The sequence below is a fragment of the Sinocyclocheilus grahami genome, unplaced genomic scaffold (assembly GCF_001515645.1).
Source record: "Sinocyclocheilus grahami isolate Dianchi unplaced genomic scaffold, SAMN03320097.WGS_v1.1 scaffold96.1, whole genome shotgun sequence".
Taxonomy (NCBI): domain Eukaryota; kingdom Metazoa; phylum Chordata; class Actinopteri; order Cypriniformes; family Cyprinidae; genus Sinocyclocheilus; species Sinocyclocheilus grahami.
In genome coordinates this window covers 1,201,701-1,227,592 of record NW_015505275.1, presented here as the reverse complement: position 1 = coordinate 1,227,592, position 25,892 = coordinate 1,201,701, and the positions used below count along the sequence as shown (strand labels likewise).

General features: G+C 38.4%; 2 protein-coding genes across 2 annotated transcripts; both read left to right on the top strand.

The window, feature by feature from the left end:
• Positions 1–211: 211 nt before the first annotated feature.
• LOC107587895 (glial fibrillary acidic protein-like) lies at positions 212–5,280 on the top strand. Its single transcript, XM_016275855.1, has 11 exons — positions 212–432; positions 1,366–1,519; positions 1,849–1,998; positions 2,260–2,379; positions 2,473–2,568; positions 2,971–3,105; positions 3,547–3,657; positions 3,807–3,917; positions 4,051–4,175; positions 4,569–4,925; positions 5,147–5,280. The coding sequence occupies exons 1-11, from the start codon at positions 212–214 to the stop codon at positions 5,232–5,234; spliced, it is 1,668 nt and encodes a 555-aa protein (XP_016131341.1). The 3' UTR covers positions 5,235–5,280.
• A 5,295-nt stretch (positions 5,281–10,575) lies between these two features.
• LOC107587854 (PR domain zinc finger protein 13-like) lies at positions 10,576–15,039 on the top strand. Its single transcript, XM_016275818.1, has 3 exons — positions 10,576–10,870; positions 13,024–13,057; positions 13,311–15,039. The coding sequence occupies exons 1-3, from the start codon at positions 10,817–10,819 to the stop codon at positions 14,750–14,752; spliced, it is 1,530 nt and encodes a 509-aa protein (XP_016131304.1). The 5' UTR covers positions 10,576–10,816; the 3' UTR covers positions 14,753–15,039.
• The last annotated feature ends 10,853 nt before the right edge of the window (positions 15,040–25,892 follow it).

The following is a 25,892-nucleotide window of genomic DNA, read 5'->3' as shown; positions in this document are numbered from 1 at the left end:
CCCTTCATTCAACACCTCTCAAGACCCTGACAGATGTTCGAGTGACGGGCCCAATTCTTGATGGAGCAGAGGCTCAACATTCCCATAGCATTGACTCATGTTTATAACGGACTATAAAACGCCTGGATCTCAGGGAGTCTGGATTTGCGAGCAGAACTTGTGAGAGGAAGATCAACACAGCAAGGCCTTAAAGTTTAGCCACTGACCCATGATGAGTCGCAGCCCAGAAAGGATCTCATCCTATCGCCGCCATTTCGAGGACACCAGCACCTCCTCTTACCAGGTGAGGGTCAGCAGCCCTTCTCCCGTCAGACGGGATGTCGGGAGGTGCCGTTCAGCCAGCTACACCCGTAAAGCCAGCGCTGTCAGCAGGAGCATGGCAGTGGGCCGGAGGACCATCTCATCCTCACGCAGTCAGTCCTTCATGACTGGGTAAGCATTGCCATCCTGCCGGCACAGATAAAAAAAGGAACAATGCAGAGCATCATCACATGCATTAAACTAAATGCAATTTGTTAAAACTACAGAAATTTTTTTTTTTCTTCTCAAAGTAATTAATTGTTTCTGGCATTTAGGAGATGTTCAAAGTAAGCTTTTAATAAAAGAGAAAAAATGAGAACATTACAATATACATATTTATATATATATATATATGCATGTATGTATGTGTGTGTGTGTGTATATATATATATATATATATATATATATATATATATATATATATATATCACACTCCAAGGAAGTATTTTAAGATATTTAAAGATATTTATCCATTTATTTAATCATAAAAAATAAACATGTATTTTAATACAAATATGTGTTAATATGTGCAATAAAAAAATATATTTTTATTTTATTGTGTGTAAAAAATACAACAGCAAAAAAAAAGAATATAAAAATCCTGTAATATAAAATTAATGATACCGTAAATAATCTAAATATATAATCCAAAATGTATATATAAAATATATAAATTATATGTAAATAAATTATCCCTATCTATCTATCTATCTATCTATCTATCTATCTATCTATCTATCTATCTATCTAAATATTTGCCTAGTAATTGGAGAGATTTTTCGACTGCCAAATATAATTAGTCCTATTCTGTTGTTTGGTGGCAAATAATTTCTTTGTTAGAACATGTTAGACCACAGTTTCTTTTTAATTGTATTTACTGATCCGATAAAAATCACACACGGCCTCTAGGAAACTCAAGCGCTCTCAATAACTGTGTGACCTAATAAAAACCAAAGTGACAAACAAATGCATCTTTCCCATGTCAGCAACACGTTACCTCGCATTCACTTCACATCTCATTTTACCTTAGGAATTCACGTTATGATAAATCTAAATTAATTGCAGTGTCGGAATGGGAGCCATCTGTCTTAGCGGAGGGGGTCCAGGGGTCGATCTCGACCAGGCTTCTGCAGAAAACCGTGAATTCCTGAACACACGAACCAGCGAGAGACAAGAGATGATTGTGCTCAACGATCGACTGGCAGCATACATCGAGAAGGCAAGTGCCCTCACACAAAACTAGTATGCTCTTGCGCATATTTAAAACACTGAATGCATCACAAAGGTGCCATACATTTTGAATAACATAGCCTACTATAATGAATGTAACAGTGCTCTTAATGCTCTTCTAAAAAAGCCTCATTTTTAGAGCCATCTTTGACAGGATTTGTCTGATTTGTCCACGCTTGAATGCGTCGCGGGCACTGGCAGTGTGGAAATGCCACTGCTGGCTCGCGAGATAAAGCGCATTATTCGCACTTCTGTGGGCACACAGACAGAGCACATAACACGCGTACTGTGTTGCCTTATTCTTCTGTCGCAACAAAGGTTCGTTCGCTGGAGCAGCAAAACAAATTGCTGGAGATGGAAATTGAGGCCCTAAAGAATCGATACTTGAAGCCCACCGGCCTCCGCCTGCTGTACGAGGAACAACTCCAGGAGCTGAAGAGGCTGGCGGACCACATGAGAGTACAGCGGGTAGCTATAGTCATTCGAATTGATCTTTTGACAAATCTTAAGCATCAAAAAAACATTTACAATAAATGTACACCTGGTTAATTAACATGCAGCCATGTTTAACGTATATTCGTAAATGAATTGAATGAAATCAATGATTTACAAATATTTACACTACAGGCTATTTTTTTGAGTAGAGTAATGTTGTCTTAGAGGGGGAAGGAACTATAGTATCAGACTTAGACATAGTCTATATGATAATACCTATAATTACTTTTAAAGGACCTTGCTATCGCTGCAAAGGATGCTATGGCGGGTCAGCTGGAGATGATGAAGGTGAAATACGAGGAGGCCTTGGAGATGAGGAAGAAAGCCGAGCTTGATATTGAAGCCTTCCGTCCGGTATGATTACCATAAAATTGTCTTATAATATTTAGTTACATAAGCAAAAAAAAAAAAGTGGTAGAATGAGGTGAACATCTTTTATCACCTCAGGATGTGGACGCCGCCACCGCCGCGCGCATTGCTTTGGAGAAGCAGCTAGAAAACCTAGAGGTGGAACTAGAATTCCTTCGAAGAGTACACAAAGAGGTAATATATAGTTATAGTTATCGCTGCAAAGGATGCTATGGCGGGTCAGCTGGAGATGATGAAGGTGAAATACGAGGAGGCCTTGGAGATGAGGAAGAAAGCCGAGCTTGATATTGAAGCCTTCCGTCCGGTATGATTACCATAAAATTGTCTTATAACATTTAGTTACATAAGCAAAAAAAAAAAAGTGGTAGAATGAGGTGAACATCTTTTATCACCTCAGGATGTGGACGCCGCTACCGCCGCGCGCATTGCTTTGGAGAAGCAGCTAGAAAACCTAGAGGTGGAACTAGAATTCCTTCGAAGAGTACACAAAGAGGTAATAAAAACGCAAAATAGTTATACTGCCCTTGATAAATAAAAAGCTAAATGACTAAATTAGTCAAAACCGCACATTTTCAGGAAATCGAAGAGCTTATGAAACAGATATATACGGCCCACGCCTCAGCAGCAGACGCCTACAGCCTCCCAGACCTCTCGAGCGCCATCAAGCAGATCCAACACCAGTATGACGACATTGCCGCGAAGAATTTACAGGTGAGGATTTTTGCTAAAGGAGGAGCATTGTACACATGAGCTGTATTGGAAAATGTTGTTGGTATTATTATTATTATTACAGTTTTGTTTGGAGCTTTGAGTTTAAATGTTTCTGTATAAATAATTAAAAATATTTCAGTTAAAAAATGTTGCTAATTGTTTTCCATTTTAAACGTTTAAAATGAAAGGGGTGGTATGGGTTTATTTTATTATTTAGATTTTTTTTGTGGAATTAAGTTTGTTTGAAAAAAACAACAGCAACACTCTTTATACTTGACCTTGATTCACACAGTTCTATAAACTATTATTTTAAGCATGAAAATGGGAAAGAAAAAACAAACAAAACAACTAAATAAAAAACACAAACTATTGAGTTAAATGTTTAAACAAAATGTTACAACATTCCCTGGACTTCATATTAACCAAACAGTTTTTCTGCAGGAAATGGACTCTTGGTACAAAACCAAATTTAATGATCTCAACAACAAAACGTCAAAACATGTGGACAAGAGGCGAAGCGTGCGAGAGGAAATTGTAACTGCGAAGAAGGACGTAAGTATTAATGATCACTCTTGACACATGCTTAAATTGGCCAATAATATGAGTCCTATAACAATAGTAAAATAACAATATTCAAAAGGATTACAGTATAACATTCATTCTTTGTTTCCTCTTGTTTGAAATATTCTGCTTGTTTTTAGATTCAAAATAAGGAGCGTGATCTGGACTCTTTGAAAACCAAAAATGAGGCTTTGGAAGCGCAGATCCGTGAGACTCAAGAAAAGTACAGAAAAGAACTGGAGGAACTCCAGGTGAGAAACCGAGTCACATATAATCATGCCTTGGGCTACATACAAAGTAAAATCAAAGAAAGAAATCTGAGCATAAGCATGAATATAAATATGACCTTAGCATTTCTTAAGACTTCTGATTTTTTTTTGTCAGGCAAGAATTGAAGCCTTGCAGCTTGAGCTGAAGTCCTCCAAACAAAGGACGGCACTGCTCCTGCGTGAATACCAAGATCTGCTCAATGTGAAGATGGCCCTGGAGATTGAAATGACCACATACAGGTAGATTTTAGATACTTGAAAAACTCTTTAAATCCAAACAAATACCACCTACTCCAAAACCACTTGTAGCTTTCAGGTTAATTTAATGACAAGTCACATCTATTTCAGAAACCTATGGAAACCTATATTTTGTAACTTTGATTGTTTTTTTTTTTGTGCTATTTTTCCGTATACCTTCAAGATATAATCAATGTGATCTTTTTACTTGACTGACCCTTTAATATTGCATGTATCAGAGATATTTATCTCTTATCCTTCTATTTATTTATATTTGCCTGTACCATTCTGTTGTTGTTCTATTTGGACCATGTTTGCTGATCAAGTTTATGCTGTATAAGAAAACGAAATTTCTTCTATTTTCTTCAATCCTTCCTTCTAAATTTTTGTTCACAGGAAGCTCATTGAGGGTGAAGACTCTCGTATTGCTTCTGTGATGCAGAGCATGCAGACCATGTCCTTCATGAGCGGCAGCATGAGTGTTCACAGTGCTGGAGCCGCAGGTGTTGCAGGAGTTGCTGATAGAGTGGCCGGAGGTCCTGGTGTTGGTCCAGCCACAGGTCTTGGAGGAGGTCTAGACATTGGGCTTGCCAGAGGTCTTGGAGGAGGGATCGGCAGTGGCCCTTCCAAAGGTCTTGGGGGTGGTCTTGGAGGAGGTCTTGTTAATGGCATCACCGGTGGAGTTGGCGCCACTGTAGACTACACTCAAGAGCAGGCTGTGGAGATGACGGAGAGGAAGACTGTGCTTATCAGGTAGCATTAAAATCAAGCTTTTTGTCAGAGCTGTGACTCAGTGGTTTGCATGTGTTCGTTCTGCGGTGTTTGTGCAGGAACTTCAGTTCTGACCTTATGTCAAATTCCAATCCCATTCCCATATCTCTCTTTACATATTGTTTCTTTATGAAATAAAAAGTGTTCCGTTTTAGAGTTTAATTCCAGGCTACTTAGATTCTGCATTGCTTTTTTCCCCACAGAACCGTTAAAACTGAGGACGACACACTGGAGAGCAACACACAGGAGAAATCGTATTCCATCTCTGGAGCTGCTGATGAAGAAGAGTAGTGGTGTTTTCTGCTCACCAATCATGCCTTCAGATGTGCGTGCCTTACAAACCAAAGATCAGCTTGCGTCTTGCATTGCTTGTCCACAATAAAGCTCTGAGCATCACATCGTTTTGCAGGATTTGTTTCTCCATTGTTTGTGCACACAATCAACAGGTGTAGACGCAGGGTACATTATGACTGTGTTGGAGACAGATGATGAGGAAGGAACAGACAGGAAAACAACTTAGGATAAAGGCAGGGAGTGTGATGTGTCTCTCCAGGCTCAGTGTATCACCTCAATTCTTTGGCCAAAGGGGAATCCCATGCAAACTGTCATAAGAACGGTACTGCCACAACATGAAGCCACACTCACTGTATGGCCCCATTCTATCCAAATCTGCCCTCCTCCTCTGCATCTGATCCATCCTGATCGGTCCGCACTGGAACATGCCAAACACTCAAACTGTCTGGAAGTGTGAGGGAGATGTGCACTGGAGTACTTAAGCGTAAAACTACAGAAGCTAGACACTGTGGGTAAAAGGAGCAAGTAGCTGACACAAAACAGTCACAGATATATAAAGCATGGCATGTGGCACACTAACAATTGAGTATGTTAATATAACTCGCTGTTAATTTATCCTATTTAATATATGAAAGAATCTATATGCATCCATCATAGACTTTAAATGACAGAGCATGAGTCTGACCTTGAGCACCGACAAACTACACTTCATACCTGTGAGTCGACAGTCTACAGCAAATAAAATATTACTGATCACACAGAACAAGCACTAAAACATGCAGAACGGTTGCCAGAACTAATCAATCGAGACAAGGATGTCTAAATATTGAAGGAAGCCTACAGTATGTGACAAAAGAAAGAATGACTCAAAGGCCTCCTCCTCACATTGTCATATATGTGTGAATTTTAGGGCAAGTATGATTAGCAACAATAAAGTTGAGTGTAAGGTATTTGCTTTCTCCATATTTAGGATTTTATTCATATAATTGTATGCCTATAAAATACACTACACTATGATTTATTATTTAGACATTATGCATTATATTGTTCAGCACAAATAATGAATTAGCCTTACTGACTTTCTGTTTATTAAGATAAGTGGTTATTTTATTTTATTTTATGACATTATTTGGCAGATCTGGGAGAATCATTGGCCTAATTACACTAATAATTTAAACTAAAGCAAAAGGGATTATGCCGAGTTAAAAGAAGTCAAAACTGCTAATCAGTCATTTAGTCGTTATTAGGATATTTCGTCAGCAGTTCATTTCATATTCAAAACTGAAACAAAAACAACAAAAATAATTTGTTTAATAATAACAATGACCTATTAATTTATAAATGATATTATTATTATTATTATTATTATTTCAGGGCAGTTCGCTGGACCATTTTTTAATTGACAGCACTGGGACGATTCAGGGTCTTGAACATATCGGGTTAATCAATAGCCCCTCATTACTATTTTATCCACGGTCATCATTTCCACAAGCTCATCCCACCCGAAACGGAGGCGCAATTAACGGCCAGTACTTGCCTTGCATTGTTTCTCTGCAGAAATGCACTGAACATGATGAAAACCCCAGAAATGTCAATCCTGGCCATTAATGAGGGGCTACAGACAGTCGCAGTGACGGTCGCTGATTCATATCACCAGCATGCCTTTTGCCAGTCATGTAATGCGCATCCGAGCTATAGGCGTCGTAAAGTTGGTGATATACATTATGGCATGATAAAAATGAACTGCCTTATGCATTGCCTGCATGCGTGCATTATCAATATAATTAGCTGGCGTTTACGTGAGTGGCTATATGACCTTATAAAGACGGGAGCTATCCAGGGTCCTGCCAGGCCCACATACACATTTAAAGCTGCTGAAAAAGGATTTAAATGTTGCCGTTACAAATTATAAGAATCAACGGCAAATGCAATGTTTTTTTTAATTGTATTTATTTTTTATTAGCCATATTTAAAATATTTCCATATCAAATTTAAAAGAAAAACCTCAAGTGTGCCAAAAAAGTGTAATGTCTCATTAAAAATGAATAAAAATTGATTTTCTGTGTTAAATAAATCCCTAGGCCTCATTTATAGGTCTCAAGGTGACATTTTTCAACTCATAAAGACAACATTTTTTTATCAAGTAACAATTTTCCTTACAAATTACATTCAAAACCACATATTTAGCTTACCTGGTGAATACTGTGTCTGAACAGTTACTTTTCGGGTTCATCATAAAATGTTATGCAGACACACAAATTATTCAAAATATTTTCAATTCACGACTGAATTGAAAGAATGCCGTCAATGGAATAACTAATGACCCGTCTGTATATACCATCACACGAAACTCCCTCAGCTATTTTTTCCCAGCGTCCACTTAAATGATCTGAGGATCAAAAGAGGGCAAAATTTGGTGCTCTCGAAAACCTGAGAAATTCTGTCAGTTTTTGCATATGGTTTTAGTGCCTTAATCCCAATTAGGCCCGGTTGACACACAGAGCCATTCACTGCAAACCTCCTCTGAATACATTTGCCTAAAAATGAACTTCACAAATAGAGCTCGCGGTAAAGGCGTTCGACAGCAGAGAGAATCGGATAGACTGAAGGTTCATTCTTACGCGCTCGAGTGAAAAAGGGTATGAATTTATAAAGTACACCGAAACATTTCAATTCAGACAAGTTTACACCCCATTATGCGAGGCCTTTCAACTGGGACAAGAGAGTTAAAGTTGGGGAAATTCGGTTCAAAAGGCAGAGCTAACTTTGTTCAGGCTTTGAATACTGAAAGGAAGCAGCCCCCTTCCTTTGGAGAGCATTTAGAAATGGGAGCACGCATGAACAGAGTCGAATCAGTAGCCACTTATCTCGCCACTTTCTAATGCGACTTTGAATATTAGTCTGGGTTAAAATCCCAATCATGTCATCTGGTGGGACTCCCATACAAGCATAATTACTATTCAATCGCGTCACTAATGTCCCACCCGCATCCCCTATCTGCGACGCAGCTAATCCGGCCTTTCTGAGGCTTGCACTTGCACCCGCAACGAGAGCGAGTGGGTTAAGCGCATTAGGCATGTAAGATTAATATTTGTAGCCAAACATATTTATATACATTTAAAATACATTAATTAATTTATTAATAAATAATCATCATTTTTTTCCAAGCTTTAATTTTTGAAGCACAACACATCATGCAATGAGACTTGTTGAAATTGATGCACAACTCAAGTAAAAATAAGTGATTTGTACAAAACAAGCTGTTGTCCTTATTTGCAATGGGAGTAGCCTACATAAAAGGAAACCAACGAAAAAAAGAAAGTAAGAGCCCATACAGGGGATTTGTATAGATGAGCGTTTATGGTTGGCGTAAAAAAAAAGAAGTTTTCTAGAGAGCCCGGGCATTGTGCATAGTTGAGATAGAGTTGTGAGCCCTTGGCATCGAAGCCCAGTTTGGACGCATGAATGCAACCCCTGGTGAGACACTGCAGTTCTTCACGCAGTCTCTGTTACCCTACATTCATGCTTCATTATTTGGCAACCTGTTAAATCAAATCCAACATTTAGCTCGAATTGTAACGCTGAGACCCTGAGAAAATGCTTTCAAGCACCTGACCAACACTTTCTCCGAATCTCACAATCCGACGCGTAAAAAATGTCATAGAATGCTCTGTTCGGGTCCACAATGTTGTTCCGAAATAAAGCTGCTGCCGTGTAATTAATGTGCCGTTTAAAAGACAGCGGACAATGCGAGCGTTCAAGCTATTTGATTTCATTTAATTTTCCATCCCATTTGCTCTGAACACTGCTTTAGCTCCCAAAAACCGTGCTCCAATGAGCGCTTTGGGATGACTTTCACCCTTTGCTTCTCCCGGTGAGGAGGACAGAAAAGAAAAACGTCCTCGTTTCCGCCTTTGTGCACAATTTATTAGTCGGAAAACTTCGACTTTAAAGACACAAGACGAGAATGAGAATGGGCCCGGCTGGTGTGAGAGCTGTAGAGGCCGGACCCGCTGTTGCAGAGCGGATGGGAACCAGTCACAAATGGCAACATTAATAAATAACCCACCACACAGCCGGCCTTTGCATGCGCCTATTCAAAAATTGTTCGCGTGTCGTTCACGCTCTTTGACTCATTAAGGAGCCCAAAGAGAAAGCTCCCAGAAAGGAGCAGTGGGGTACCTTTTCCCGAAGAAAGAAATCCCACCTCTGCTTCTCCAATTACAGCGGAGTGTCATCGTAGAGTCGCCAGGCCAGAGGTTAGCAGGACATGTCCATGGCTTGAATTTATCGCCCACAAATTCTTGTTTCTTTCCCTGGGCCTATGTTCAGTCATTGAGGGCCACGATCAAAGAGGTCAAACGAAGTTTTAAAACCAGTGGTAACAATACCACTAAAGTCACTTCAAATGACACCCAAGGATCCTGAGTGAATGTAGTGAACTCCTCTTGCCATATGCCTGAATGAAAAAAACAAACAAACAAACAAAAAAAACGCGTATTTAAAAGAAAATTCGAAATGTTCAAGTGTATTAATTAGTGCAGGCTAAATGATTACTTTACCGGAACGTTTAACAATAAAAGAAATAAAAGTAGTATTGCTTTCTCCTTGAGAATATTCAGTACAAGTGAAGACACCGAAAGCTGCTAGATGAAATATTGGCAAGCAGCAACTCTTGTCTTTGTACAAGATTTCGTGTTTTGTCCTGCATCCTTTGTTAAAAAATTTCTTTTTTCACACTTTCCATTAATTCTGGAGCCCCCTCAGGGCGCTTCATCAAAACTGAATGCGAACATCCTGATACGTGACCTGTTGTCAAAAAGTGTGAAATGATAAGGTGGTGGTTATTTTGAAAGCGGCTCTTATTTTTTTGGCTGGTTCTCCCGTTGAGTACCTGCCCGGTCCCAGCACGGCACACGCCGGGAGTCAATAGAAGTTAACAAGTCTCCCAAACATTCCTGCTCCTTTTGTTGAAACGGCAACAGACAATGCAGCCAGGGTGAGAATAAAGAGCTTTGAAGTACATAAAACCTAAAAGGATGCAGCCAAGTAGATTTAAAGTAGTCACTGATTTCCAAAAACTGGTTTGTATAGGAACAATAAAAGGGGGGAGAATTTATGGAGAAATTATACAGTGGATTTGTCACTTAAAATATCGGAACTGTCTGGCGGACAAAGCCACATGCTGAGGATTAATGGTTGCGCCAGACCTTTGATTCTGCACTCTCTTTTCTCTGCCCTTGACAAATTGGATTTTGGGGATGGGAAGGTCGCTGGGGCCTATTGTCTCTTGACCATTTGGAGCGGTTCATTATGCGTGAGGGTGAGGGAAAGTCTCCATGTGACCATTTCGGAGGGTTCTACAGCTGCTAAAAGAGCGCAACTCTCTCATAGCTCGCTGCTCGCCCTTGCGCCGAGGGGTACCTGACTGCGCCATAAGAAAAGCCGGATCACACACGCCACCGCGTCACTTGGCGCGCGGATATTAGTCTGTCCTCATCTCAGACTTTCCGCTCATCTCAATCAGTGCCTGCTTGGTCTTCCTGGTTCGGATAGCGCAGCCCCACACAGAGCCAGCCATGCAAGCGACTCGGACACCCACTATCAGTGTGTTCGCCGACTGCAGCATCCCAGCCGGGCTTCGGATATATATATATATATATATATATATATATATATATATGGAAATTGTACCTTGAGAGAAATGTGAAATATTTTCATTTACCATTGCAAATGGATAAAGCATTCGTGACATTTTAAACAAGACGTGCAAAATATATATATATATTAAAAAAAGGCTAGATCATGAATGCAAATATACCTTTACGTTTATAATTTTTCTGCAGCTTTTTTATTCAAACTACTGAATGACAACTACATACAAGTATTAAACTATACAATAATAACCGCTAATAATAACTATTATGATGTCTTTTTAGATTAAAGTAATATTATTATTAACATATTATTATTATTATTATATTAATAACAATATCATTGCTTTTATTTAAAAACAAACATGCAGCTAAAAAAAAAAGTTAAGAACATTACTCGACAACTTCACTCGATTCTGACCTGTCACTCTTCATAAAGTATCCTCGTATTAATTGGTTTGTGCTGTCGGTTTGGAAATAATTGAGTTATATTAACAGGACAACATGTCATTCTATGCCTTTCACTTAACCGCGTTAATAGGGTGACCTGAGTTTCTGCGCGAGATTTCATGCCCTCGCCCCCTTTAAATTTCAAAGGCTGGAGGGCTGCTTATTCCCATGTACCATTTCATTTTTGTAAAAAGATAACAGTAAACTAGACAATAACCAATCAGTAAATAAAATACTGCTTACATTTAACTGGAAACACTGCTAAATATTAGTAAAAATCTTAATTCTATTAAATACAAGCGAAGTCAAATGTATTAATATATATATTCCATTATTTAAAATTATAGAAAATATTTTAATTATTTTATTCTACAAGTCTATTAATATGTGGAATATTCGTAAGTCAAAGGGGCGAAAAAGGCGTCACATGCGGAGGAATTCCTAAATATAATATTTTATGAAATAATAGTAAGCACGTTTTGATGAGCAACAAACGGATTTAAGTAACGCCGCCACCAGCAGAATCAAGGCAAATCCCATTCAAATCCGATTTAATAGGCTTATCTGAGAATGCTGTCAGATTATCCGTGTTTAGTTAGTAAATCGAAAGGTCTGTTGTCTGGGGCAGAAACTCTTATTGATTGGTTGAGAATTATTGAGCTGAGTACACACATACTGCAAGCTACTGTATTTGCTATAATAATATATGTATGATTATACTCAGCACTAGGGCTGCATTATCTCTCCTAATTCATTTCATTCACTAATAAAGTCCTGGATGTCCTCTCATGGGCTGATGCGCGTTGTAGTTTAGCGAGGGGAAGAGGTTAACAAATGTCATCTAGTCATTAATATTCATGTATTCAAAAGCAAATCAATTCAAAAAGGTGCTCTACGGTAAATTAGCTGGCTGCGTAAGGTATTGTTGGCTAGTGAATGCAAACTTTTATGTGGGATGTATATTGCCCTGATTTGCGACGCTGTACTGCGAGCGCTGCTCTACGGCCAATACGCGGTGCGCTCCTTGACATACGCTTCATATTCTCCAGCGCCAACAGATGGGCCAGCCTCATTGTCTTATGCGACTAGCGATTTCAAGCAACAGCTGCCGTCAATTCCACGGGAAAGCGCACAGAGAAAGTCGCTATTCAATGTATTGGTTTGTAAGCGCCAGATTGGGCCGGCGCTTGCTCTTATGATGGTGACAATAAACAACGGGGTTTTGCAGATTTCAAAATCTTTACATTTATATCATTGACCCCAGACTGCCCAACTGGTGTCATGCCAACGTGACCAAGGCGAGGTGATTAAAAAGTCACGACTGCAGGCTTTAAAATGAAAGGTTATCAGATTCCGCAAAGAACCATTTCTGATCAATAATTATTTTATACGCGTTCTTGAGTTGCCTGTGTGCATTAAAAACATCTTTATCGCGGTGCGCTCCTTGACATACGCTTCATATTCTCCAGCGCCAACAGATGGGCCAGCCTCATTGTCTTATGCGACTAGCGATTTCAAGCAACAGCTGCCGTCAATTCCACGGGAAAGCGCAGAGAAAGTCGCTATTCAATGTATTGGTTTGTAAGCGCCAGATTGGGCCGGCGCTTGCTCTTATGATGGTGACAATAAACAACGGGGTTTTGCAGATTTCAAAATCTTTACATTTATATCGTTGACCCCAGACTGCCCAACTGGTGTCATGCCAACGTGACCAAGGCGAGGTGATTAAAAAGTCACGACTGCAGGCTTTAAAATGAAAGGTTATCAGATTCCGCAAAGAACCATTTCTGATCAATAATTATTTTATACGCGTTCTTGAGTTGCCTGTGTGCATTAAAAACATCTTTACGACGCATTACTAGATTTTTTATTTTTGTTGATCTCAAAAAGGCTCTTCAGTGTAATCTAATTGTAAAACACTTTCCTGCACAAAGCAACGCCATTTAATTGCTTCTCAATTTTTTTTCAGGCGAGGAGCGCTATATTTGCTGGTACTGCTGGAGAATATACAAATACCCGAACACCCTGAAAGCTCACGTGCATTTCCACTGTGCGTTAAGCAACTGCAGAAGTTTGGTGAACAACGAGCAAGCTAGAGGCACAGACAACTTTAACAGATCTCCGAAATCAGGGGACATCCCAAATACGTCCTCCTCTCCACGGAACGGCCACAGCACCTTTATGCCAGACGCGGTGAAACGGGTCGTGTCCACCTCACCGTTCGCCAATAAAGCGGGACTATCGAAAAAACCGAGCGCAGAGGAGCAGGACAGAGCCCTTGACATGAGCGTGACCTCCGCCAGAAACCCCGGACACATCCTGGGCCTCGGCGGGACATCTTCTGTGCTCAACAGCATGGGTTTCCACCCAGGCGTGCGCTCTGCTTTCAAACCAATGGGACTTTCGAAGATCTCCCCGGCCGAGGTCACGAGAGACGAGCCTAATGGGAAACCAAACAGTATCGGGTTTAGCAAATTACTGGGGAACATTAAGTCACCTCTACCTAACGTTCACCCCTCAAAATGCTCGCACCCCATGGACAGCACACCTCCCGTGATTCCCTGCGCAAACAGCATCCGTGGCTTTCCTCTGCTGCCACATTTTGAGGAGACCTCTGCTTTCAAGCACGTTGACAGCCGCATGCACCCTGCCCTGTCCCCCCCGCGTTACTCCCAGCTACCGGCCGGGTTTCACTTCGAGAGGTTCTCCTTGCCACAGTTTGATGGGGGGAAATCCTACAATGGGGACTGCAATATACCCCTCATGCCATTCACGGTTTACAATGGAGAGCTCCTTTATAGCTCCCCATACTACCCTCTAAAATTTCACTTCGGCAACCTGCTTAAATACCCAGACTACTTTGGCGCACCAGCTCTGAATCCAGATCTAAACGCGATTACGAACATCGACAGGGAGATAGCGATGCACACGCAACAGCTGTCTGAAATCGCCGTAGAGAAGAACCGTTCACGACTGGAGTCTCTGCCCGCATCTAACCCCAATTCGGGCAAGCCAAAAAAGGGACATTTGTGTCTATACTGTGGCAAATTGTACTCTCGAAAATACGGGCTGAAGATTCACATGAGGACTCATACAGGCTACAAACCACTCAAATGTAAAGTGTGTTTTAGGCCCTTTGGCGATCCCAGCAATCTCAACAAACACATCAGACTGCACGCGGAGGGAAATACGCCCTACAGGTGCGAGTTCTGCGGGAAGGTGCTCGTGCGCAGGCGAGATTTGGAGAGGCACGTCAAATCGAGGCATCCAGGTCAAAGCATCAAAAAATCCGAAGACAAAATCGAAGGCATCTTCGAGGATGGCGAACAAAAAAGCGACAACGACAGCGACGTCGACGTTTGCTTCACAGAGGACCATAGCGACCAGGAATCGAGTAAACACAATGATTAATGGACCAATTTTTGGACATGTTAAAATGGACTTAAATGCTTTTAAGTAGCTAAATTATGCATGTACATAAATTAGTTTTGAATTGTTTGTTTATTTGATCAAACTATTGTGAAAAGAAAACCTTGCGGAAGCAAATGCTCCCCTAGTAAATTAAATAATTTTGTGAAGGAGGCACTCAAGTTAATCTAATAACATGCTTATTGGTATTGAGGACATCTCGGCACCCCCAATGTGGAGCTGCACTTTATAAAGACGGGTTAATGCCATAAAACATGAGTCTGCGTTTTTAAAAAAAATTTTTTTTTTTATTGTCTGACCGTTTAAATTACCTGTCAGATCCGCACTTTTATTACCAAAAGCATTTAACACATTCTGTAAAAAATGATCTTTGCAGAACAACGGGCACCTACCAATAAAAATAAAGTGGTGTTTAAAAGAAATACCGGTGTGTCTATTTAGTCATAAGCATTTGTAAAAAAAAGAAAGAAAAAAAAGTGTATATTATGACTTCCTTCATTGTTGAGTGACAGCTGTAGCTTATATCATTTATTATTATTATTATAAAAATAATAATAATTAATATTGTATAGGCCTATGCCATTTTCCCCCAAACAAACTCAATTTTTTTCACTGTCCGTTTTGAATAAATGGGGAAAATAATGAAAAGGGTTTGATCATTAATATACATTTCATATATTACTTTTTTTATTAATTTTTTTATTGGAGGATATCTACGGCTGACCATTTGTCTGATGAAAAGGGTTTGATCATTAATATACATTTCATATATTACTTTTTTAATTAATTTTTTTATTGGAGGATATCTACGGCTGACCATTTGTCTGTGGCTTCAAAACAAGCTCCTTGAAAAGAACTTACGGTATGGCAGGAATTGCTGACCTACACACCCCACTATTACTTCGAAGATGTGCTTCATTGTAGTTTAAAATTAAATATAAATTAAAACGTGGAAGGCATATTCGTAAAATGGTCAAGGTTAGACTTGCCTTTATGACCCGAAACATAACCGTCTGGCTTTAATATTTTTACTAATTGAGAAGACATACAGAATAGATGTGAAAATCTAATTTTCCTGGATTTACTTTCAGTAAATTGCTCTATTTCTCAGACAGCAGATTAGATAATTACAATTACATATAGCGGTTAATGCTTTTCAGCAACTCAATTTCATCTACGTTTCTTACAATGTAAAAATCGGTTAGTCAGCTGTTATCTTATAGAGCTCTATTTCTTCCTGAAATAACTTTTAAAAATAACTTTTAATTATATTACTTAAAGTAGGCATGGATTCAGTCGTAAAAAAAATATTTGGTATGAATAAAGCCTGTTAACTTTGATGTTATAAAGCACAGTTTTCAACTAACCGCTTCCTAGGCTTACTAATTAAATTACTTATCTCTATCTCTCTTCAACACATTAAATATATATATATATATATACTGCAAATCAACAATTACATCTTGACTGAATATAGTGAAGTCTTCCAAGTAAGGAACAAATCCAAACAGTCACACTTAAGTTATAGAAATGTACCATTAAGGTTGGGGGATGTGGATTTTGTGCACAGCTGAAATAGCAGTCTCTCTCCACACAGAATTCTTTGCTTTATTTCTTTCTCTGTCCTTCTCCAGATTGCTGTGTCCTTGATATGGTGCATTCTTCTTCTCCTCTGTGGCAATGCCTTGGCATTCTTCATACAGTCCTTTGTGAAAAAGAAGTGCACTTAAGTATACTTTTATGAAGTGTACTTATTGCGGAAATAATATACTAAAAAAAACACACGTAAGTGCAAATTAAATATACTATTTTCGCTGCTTAAGTACATTCTATTTGTAATTAATTTCAAACGAATCACATTTTAAAGTTATATTAAATGCAATAAATTGAACTTTTGAGTGATTTTTTTAAACCACTTAAGTTGGACTTTTTAGTACATCTTTATATGTACAATTATATGTTCATAATTGCTTCTAGTGTCTTTAAAATATGGTGCTACTACTGTATAAAGTGTACTACTAATGTACCGACAAGCAATTCATGTTAACTAAAATATACTTTGTCAGTTAACAATACACTTAAGTGTGAATTAAATGTAATGTTTTTGACCACCTAAATGCATATTATTGGTACTTGATTTCAAATATATTAGTTTAAAATTACATTAATTGCAATTAGTTGAACTTTTGAGTGATATTTTTGAACCACTTAAGTGTTAAGTTTTATATGTACTTCTGAATAAGCAATTAATGTGAACTAAAATATACTTCAATGTCATATATCTCTGGCAATGAAGTTGAAATTTAGTATATTTAAAATATCTTACCTACAATCAACACAAACATAAAATGGAAAACCCTCTACATTTATTAACAAAACAATCTCTAAAACAAATACACAAAAACGCTTTTTGCTGATGCTCAAGAAAAACACTATACACAGTTACAACACTTTAACTCACTTATTAGAGTCTGGAGAACAATGCAAAATCACTTACATACTTACAAAAGTACCTAATCTCGCCATCATAGAAAACATAATTCTGTATGATGTATAAGCCTGTTTCCTCATTGGAGACCTAAAAATGTCCACAAGGTCAGAATTTACTGGTATTAATATCCTTGTGGAGTCATTTGGTCCCCATAACATATAACAGGGGTGGCGAACTCCGGTCCTGGAGAGCCGCAGTCCTGCAGAGCTCAGCTCCAACCCTAATTAAAACTCACCTGCCTGTAGCTTCCTAGTAACCCTTCAGGCCTTGATTAGCTTGTTCAGGTGTGTTTGATTAGGGTTGAAGCAAAACTCTGCAGGGCTGCGGCTCTCCAGGACCGACGTTCGCCACCCCTGACATATAAGATTACTAACACACAAACACTTAATACAAAAAAATGCAAGAGAATTATAATTCCATGTACAACAAATGAGACCTTATTGTAAAACATTACAAAACTGTGTTACTTGTACCCCTGGTTTAAGCCTAGCCCCAGACTAAAATGCAATTCTGAGCTGTTTCAACTGAAAGAAAATTGCACTGACTGATCTTTAAAATTATCAGTGCCTTTATTTTGTCTCAAGATGCACACCAGTAATGTTTAAGACATGTTAATGAAAATTACTTAAATGTCCTTATTGAACTATGGCCTAATCCTGCCTTAGTCTAAGCCCTGTCTATGAAACCAGGCCATTAGTTCTCAAAACTTTACTAGTACCAGCATTAAGCAGGACTGAAAGTTTTCTTCTAAAATCTTACTCCAGCATTAGTGAATGCAAGTTTGACTAAATAAAAATAAAATAAAAAAAAGAACTCCAAATTAACTTGCTGGTAAGTGCTGTTTGTCAATGTCCCAGAAGCTCTCCATCGGCAGTAAACTTCAAATGCCATGAAGCTGCACACCATCTCTCCACAGTATGTGTGAACGGAAATGTTCCAAAGAGGCAGGAAAGTCAGAAAAAATACCTTGAGGGAAGAAAGAAAGAATCAAACAGAAGAACAACAATTGTTCTAAAACATATCCAGTCATTACAAATGGTTCAGTTGAGTGAAAGCAATAGACACAGTTGCAGTCCAAAGTACACCTTGCAGTATCTGCAAAATTTAAGCAGTCAGAGGGTAGAGGGGTAGAATCATTAAAAAATTACAATTTCTGCTATGATGAAGCAGTTTATTCTGCAAGGTGTATGTAAACTTTTGACCACATCTGCATCACACCTAAGAGATGAATTACCTCAATCATCAGGGCAACATCGTAGTAGAATGCTGGGAGATGTTCCTTCACATTTCCCATAAACAGCAAAATTCCACTAACCACACCATCTTTACTGACACTGGGCTTTAAAAATAGATAACATTTTAATAAACACTTTTATTCATACGCTACAGGAAATAAAGCATAACTTTATCAATTATCAAAAAACAGATACATATCTTAAAAAAACAATAAAAATGAAGAAATAAATTAATTTTTTCTCAACTTTTTCACACTTCTTCATGAAGGATGTTCCTGTATTTACCACGGCTGGCACAGCAAAGCTACTGTCCTCATCCTTTGGTTTGTTACCTGTAAAATATACGATGATGGGGATCTGTAAATGCACAGGTGGGAATATATTACTTGCAAATGGAAAAGATTCAAATCATTTAAAATCCATAGGGATAGTGACTTAAAGGGATAGTTCACCCAAAAATGAAAATTTGATGTTTATCTGCTTACCCCCAGGGCATCCAAGATGTAGGTGACTTTGTTTCTTCAGTAGAACACAATCAAAGATGTTTAACTCAAACCGTTGCAGTCTGTCAGTCATATAATGGAAGTGAACGGGAATCACGGCTTTGAGAGTCAAAAAAACATACACAAACAAAACCAAATTAAACCTTGCGGCTCGTGACGTTACATTGATGTGTAAAGACACAAAACGATCGGTCTATGCAAGAAACTGAACAGTATTTATATAGTTTTTTACCTCTGATTTTCACCGCAATGTCCGAACTGTCATGAGCGCATTCGCATCTTCTTCTTCAGCCTGCGCATGAGGCGCCTTTTTCTTCTTCTTGTTTTACGGCGGATCGCAGACTTATAAGTGCATTACCACCACCTATGACCATTGACACTCCTAATTGAGATTGTAGATAGAGTGTCAATGGTCAATTTGAGAGAGAGGTGGCGGTAATGCACTTATAAGTCTGCGATCCGCCGTAAAGCAAGAAGAAGACGCCTCACGCACAGGCTGAAGAAGACATGAATGTGCTCAGGACAGTTCGGACATTGCGGTGAAAATCAGATTATTAAAATATGTAGGTATGCCAACCCAGTTTTTAGGATAATCATCATAATTCACTCAGATGGTGATATCAGGGGGAAAAAAGAAAAAAAAATTGTTTTGTGCAATCCAAGTGTGAATTACAAATTCATACAAATGATGTACGAATTACATTAGATAAAATATCTTCACATCCACGAAGCTCTCTGATGCATGTTCATGAGAGATTCTCAACAAATGCCTGTTCATGTGAAATGGATGCTATTGTGAAACCCAGAAGCTCTCTGCACTGTTTGCATCAGTTTACAGAGTCCCTGTTCTTTTGTTGTAAACAGTGGGTTAACTAACCTATTAAAATCACATGACAGTAACAGTAAAAATGGACACTGTCTTGCCTTGTTGCTTCAGCAAAAGCGCCATCATTTTAAAAGTATAGCTTGTACAGAAAAGTGGGTTCTGTTTTGAACACTGCAATAGTAAATACACAAAAAATGGACACATAAAAACAGGAAACAAGATGTATTGCAGTCCTTGACAGCTGGGTCAAGGAACAAGACCGCAGAATGATTCCATTTCTTTCATCTGCACCTCGCCACCCCTCCACCACACATCTATTGGATTTGTAGGTGTTTGTTAAAGACTGGTTAGCCGTGAAACACATAGAAGTATAGAAAATGTGTTGACAGGTAAAGGGGAGAGACACAAGCGTTAAAGCACAGAAAGCCAACGAGGCATCTCATCCTTCACCCTCTTCGACCCACCATAAGATTGAAATCTCTGTGCAGCGTTGCAGCACTAGACAGATACAAGCGGCTGCTAAGATGGGTAATCAGTTAGAAACCAGCACTACCATTATTGAAGAATTATGAACATAAATCTTTATCATGCATACATACACACACACACACACACACACACACCCAGGTCAAAGAGGGTGAAGGATGAGATGCCTCGTAGGCTTCCTGCTCTTTGAGCTGATGTTGAGCTGTGAATCAGGTTAACGTCTCATCTGTAACCACTTTTGAAACAGTCTGCATTCTGCAATTTCTATTCAACTCTCTCTTATTCCACGTTCGCTTCATCAGTGCACTTAAGTGCAATGTAAAAAACAATTCTTGAGCATATCAAGAGCAGCAAATAAATACCGTTCATGGCTATTATACAGTTACTCCACGTCACTGAAACACTGACAAGCCAATGTGCAGTGTGTGCTTAAGGAGCAGTAAGAGGCAAAAGAGGAACACAGGCAGGTTCACTGCATTTAGCACAAATTTACTGTACATACACTTGTTTCTACAAGCACCAAACAAGCTGAACGTACTCTTTGAATTAACGCCATTTAACATGAGGCCACAGAAGGCTCTCAGAGATCATCAGACTTCACTATTGCCGCGAAAACAAGTCTCCAACAGCGCTGATTAGAAAAACAAAGGTCATGCTCAAGAGACATCCTTAAGCCTACACCAAAAAGAGAAAAAGAGTTATATATTTTGCTCAAAAGTATTTACATTAATTTCCTCTTCTGTGGAGTAAACACATGGCCCTTTTTGAGACTGACAACATAGAAAAGTAACTGAAGAAAAAACGCAACGAGACATTGAGGAGCTCAAGAGCACAGAGCCTTGGTCAGGTTTCTGAGGCTTTTGTCTGGTTTTATGGCTTTTTCTGCAAAAGAGTCTGTGTGCTGGTGAAACATCTGTGGGGTTCCGGGCATGCCACGCTTTCTGTGTGTGATGTGCAGGGATGCTGAAGACGCTTCTTGTTTGGGATCAGACGTCCAGTCGTTTCTAAGGCAACAGGGATGTCAGTGCCAATCGGGATAAGAATGAGCTCCTTTAAAGGAGTAATGCGTAAAGCCATTCAGTGCCAGTTGGGGAAGAGATGGCTATGGAGTTTTAGATGTTGTACTGTAGCTGAACTGATGGCATGTTAGAGTGATATGAGAGCAGATATACGCTACTTCAAATACGTCTTGTTTATCTCATTCTGTGTATCTATACACCTCCATATACACACATATAGACTGTCAAAAAAAAGAAGTGTTTTTGTATAAAGAAAACCGACAGGCTTCCAACAAACCATAATGTCTTGTGCAATTTTCTAGAACAAATTCAACGTTACCAGGCAAATATTTAATTATTGTTCAATATTATTTTATTATTTAAAGGGACAGTTCATCCAAACACGAAAACTGTCACCATTTACTTACCCTTATATTGTTCTAAACCTGTGCGACTTACTTTCTTCCGCAGAACACGCACACACACGTTTGTTTCTCTGAATTGTGGGGACTTTTCATTGACTTCTATTGTTTTTATACTGAACAAATGCCATTTTCTATCCCCTAACCCTAACCGAAAACCAGTTTGCATTGTTACACTTTCAGAGAAACATAATTTACTATTTGTACACATTTTTTTCCCTCGTGGGGACCGCAGGCCTACAAAATGTCAGGTTTTAATATCCTTGTGTATAATGTATCATAAACAAGAACGCACGCGTACACACACGTACGTACACACACGTACGTACACACACACACACACAATGTGTTTCTTGGTCCATACAATTTAAGTATATGGTTTTCAATGTTATTTGGACCTGAACATTCTTGAAAATATCTACTTCACTGTTTCTTTATGCAGAAGAAATAAATGCAATACAGGTTTGGAATTACATGAGTGAGTAAACTGACAAACTACCACTATCAAATATTTGTTTAGCATTTATTTTCATTTAGCTTTGTATTTCATATTTCAATATTGGCTACGTATATCCAACTGGATTTTCCTTCAGTTTCAGCTAAATGAAAAATGTTATTCCTTAGAACGTTATAAAATAACTGTGGTGTCATCAAATCAGATTTATCCACCAAACACATTATGCACAGAAAGTAACCTGTTATTAGTTGATCAGATGCTATTTTCCTGTCTAACCAAGTAAATATATCAATGCCGGAAGACAGAATGAAATAAGAAACCATTTTTCCAGGTTTTGGATTTCAACCATTCTCTGTGTCACACTCAGTCTCTATGGTGCTCATCCTCCACCTCTTCATGCCTCCAGCTGTGATCTTGCCTCTATCGTTGTCTAGCCATCAGAGCCGTGTCTCCTACAGCTGATTAAAATCACGGCACACAGACACAAGGGCAGACACGCATCCAACATCACCCGGACTCCCTGTCAACTGCAAAGCAGCTCAACATCCTACTATGAATGTTGCCGTTCAATCCTCACTTCACTTGCATCTCATCATACCTTAACATTTTTGACAATAAAGCCTGAAGTAAGTTAAAGCTGGAATGGATCATTTTGAGACGATACTTCCAAACAATGCATTTGGGAAAATTAAGTGTTCTTACACTTAATAATTTTATTACATACGATGGAATACATAAATTTGTTTATTTTTATAATTTTAACTCATTTTCCAATTGCAGTTCTGAACCTCAATTCAAATTTTATCATACCTTAACATTTTTGACAATAAAGCCTGAAGTAAGTTAAAGCTGGAATGGATCATTTTGAGACGATACTTCCAAACAATGCATTTGGGAAAATTAAGTGTTCTTACACTTAATAATTTTATTACATACGATAGAATACATAAATTTGTTTATTTTTATAATTTTAACTCATTTTCCAATTGCAGTTCTGAACCTCAATTCAAATTTGACTCAAAATCAAAAATTTAAAGGCCATTCAACATGTAAAGATCAGAAATTACCACCTAAAACATAAGGATATAAGAAAAATTTAGAAAGTGAAAGTGATGTGACATGTGGCCAAGTATGGTTACCCATACTAGGAATTAGTGCTCTGCATTTATCCCATCCTAAGTGCACCCACACAGCAGTGAACACACACACACACACCGTGAACACACACCTGGAGCAGTGGGCAGCCATTTATGCTGCGGCGCCTGGGGAGCAGTTGGGGGTTCGGTGCCTTGCTCAAGGGCACCTCAGTCATGGTATTGAAGGTGGGAGAGAGCGCTGTACATTCACTCCCCCCACCTACAATTCCTGCCGGACCTGAGACTTGAAATCGCAACCTTTGGGTTAAGAGTCAGACTCTCTAACCATTAGGCCACGACTTCCCCCAGAATGTGATTCCTTAAAAAAAAAAAAGTCAACTCACCTCTCGTAAAATATCGCACACAGGTTTTCAAAATCAGACTTGTGTGTGCAGAGTATGCTCTTGCTAAAACTACCAGTCTATACAATAATGCCTTTAAGAGACACTGAGGCTAATAAAATTGGGGTTTTCCTCTTCCTCTTGATCCTGCACTCTTCTCAAAAACATTCTAACCTGTCCTGCCACTAAAGACCAAAAAAGACTGAATAAAGATGTTTTGATTTAATAGCACTGAATGGTTTTGGAAAAATGAGCCATGTCAGAATAGAAGGCCAAATGTTCCTCTCTCCTGACATCTCCTTTGAGATGAGGGGATAGTTTGTTGTGCGTGTGTGTTACTGAAAGTGGATGTGACAGCTCTCTGAGGTTGAAGTTGATAGTCTGTGTTCCTGGAGCAGGTAAAACCAGAGGGCCAACACAGGTAGAGCACATGCACAGCTGGTCACAACATCCACGTAAAGGACAAGGACATGAATGATTTAACATGGCTTGGCTACGCACACACACAATGAATCAACAACACATCTTCTTTTCTGGATGTCTTGTACTACTCCATTAACCACGGCTCATTGTGTTTCAGTGGTAGTGGTCAATAACCCACAGTCCTTTGTCCTTCAAGGTCACTGACCTCTTCCTCCCTATAATAGAGATGTCCATCAGACCTAGTTCAGAGCTCACACAACAGCGTTTACTACGATCATTTTAGCATCACATATTTGATAATTGAAAAATAAACCAACCTGTTTAGTTTGACTTATAAGAATGTAACAAAAATATGTGAGATGAACAGAGTGTTATCATCGACCACTGCCCACTTCATAGAAGTCCCAGCTCAAATGCAAAAATGTACAAAGGGCTTATTTAGTGAAAGAAATATTTCAGATGTGGTATTACAATGTAGGCATCAGGGAGTCATGTCAATTGTGACTTGTCTATTGAGAGCAATACTGCATAGTGAACCATGCATGGCACAGCTCCATGCAGAACCTCTCAGTTTAAACATTACAGTAATCTCTCAAACATGGCACTGCATTGCAGTCCGATATGCAAATACATGTTCTTTTAAATTAGATATTTTCCATGAATGGATTGAACAGATTCTTAAATACAAATCAGACTGAACTTATTTAAATGATATGCAACTCACTGACTGGCTGGCTGGACCAAAGATTTCAAACAGGTTATCAAATAAAGAAAAGCAATAACGTTATTCAAGTATTTTTTTACTGGAAATATATTTTGCTTTGGCTTGATTGTATGACAGTTCTATAATGTCACAAAAGATGTCAAATTAACTTTCTATTCAGAAAATCCTGAAGAAATGTATCACTATTTTCACAAAAGTATTAAGCAGCACAAGAGTATTCAACACTGATAATAAATGTTTCTTGAACCTATATCAACATATTAGAATGTTACATTTACAGTAGTATTTCACAATGTTATTAATTTTACTGTACTTTTGATCAAATAAATGCAGCCTTGGTATGCATAAGACACTTCTTGCTAAAAAAAATAAATAAAAAAATAAAAATAATCTGACCAACCTCAAACTATATGTGTACATATTGTTTTAACTACAATAAAATTGAATACAGTAAAATGTTTCCCCAGTTGAGAGATGAATTTTAAATCTAATGAAGACGCTGATTATATTTGGGTTTTGATGACCTGAATTAATGTGTGAGTAGTGCTGGGTAGTAACTGATTACATGTAATCTGGATTATGTAATCAGATTCCAAAAACTATTTACTCAAAATTATATTATATTATATTTTAAAATGCTCATGATCAGATTACTTATTTATAGATTACATGATTACATGTTACTCACACGATGGCAGCACTATTGTATAATATATATTTAAAAATTGTATATCTTTTAAAGTTTCGTAAAAAAAAATTCCTACTGTATGTCATACCACATTTAGCTTTGAAAACTGTGTAATGTTTTTGCAGTTTTCATGTATATTATTCATGTTTGTTCATGTAACACAGGGATTCCCAAACTTTTTTTCAGCCAAACACTTTTGACAAAATATTTAGTTGAAATATCCATGAGGAAGTTAATATTGAAATAATTTAAGTAGACATTTGCATGTTCATTCCTTTGATATTGTTTAATGTAACACAGACATGCAGCTAAACAAATTACATATTTCTATTTTTAGTGTTCAAGTGCTTTGTTTTTATTTTAAAATAATATATTTTTATTTTACATTACAT

What these genes read in the sequence shown, in the direction of transcription:
- LOC107587895 (XM_016275855.1), top strand. Translation starts at nt 212, where the DNA reads ATGAGTCGCAGCCCAGAAAGGATCTCATCCTATCGCCGCCATTTCGAG. An exon ending in TTCGAAGAGTACACAAAGAG is followed by an intron (nt 2,569 to 2,970) that starts GTAATATATAGT and finishes GCACATTTTCAG; the next exon opens with GAAATCGAAGAGCTTATGAA. An exon ending in AGGAAGACTGTGCTTATCAG is followed by an intron (nt 4,926 to 5,146) that starts GTAGCATTAAAA and finishes TTTTCCCCACAG; the next exon opens with AACCGTTAAAACTGAGGACG.
- LOC107587854 (XM_016275818.1), top strand. Translation starts at nt 10,817, where the DNA reads ATGCAAGCGACTCGGACACCCACTATCAGTGTGTTCGCCGACTGCAGC. An exon ending in TCGCCGACTGCAGCATCCCA is followed by an intron (nt 10,871 to 13,023) that starts GCCGGGCTTCGG and finishes CGTTGACCCCAG; the next exon opens with ACTGCCCAACTGGTGTCATG. An exon ending in GTCATGCCAACGTGACCAAG is followed by an intron (nt 13,058 to 13,310) that starts GCGAGGTGATTA and finishes ATTTTTTTTCAG; the next exon opens with GCGAGGAGCGCTATATTTGC.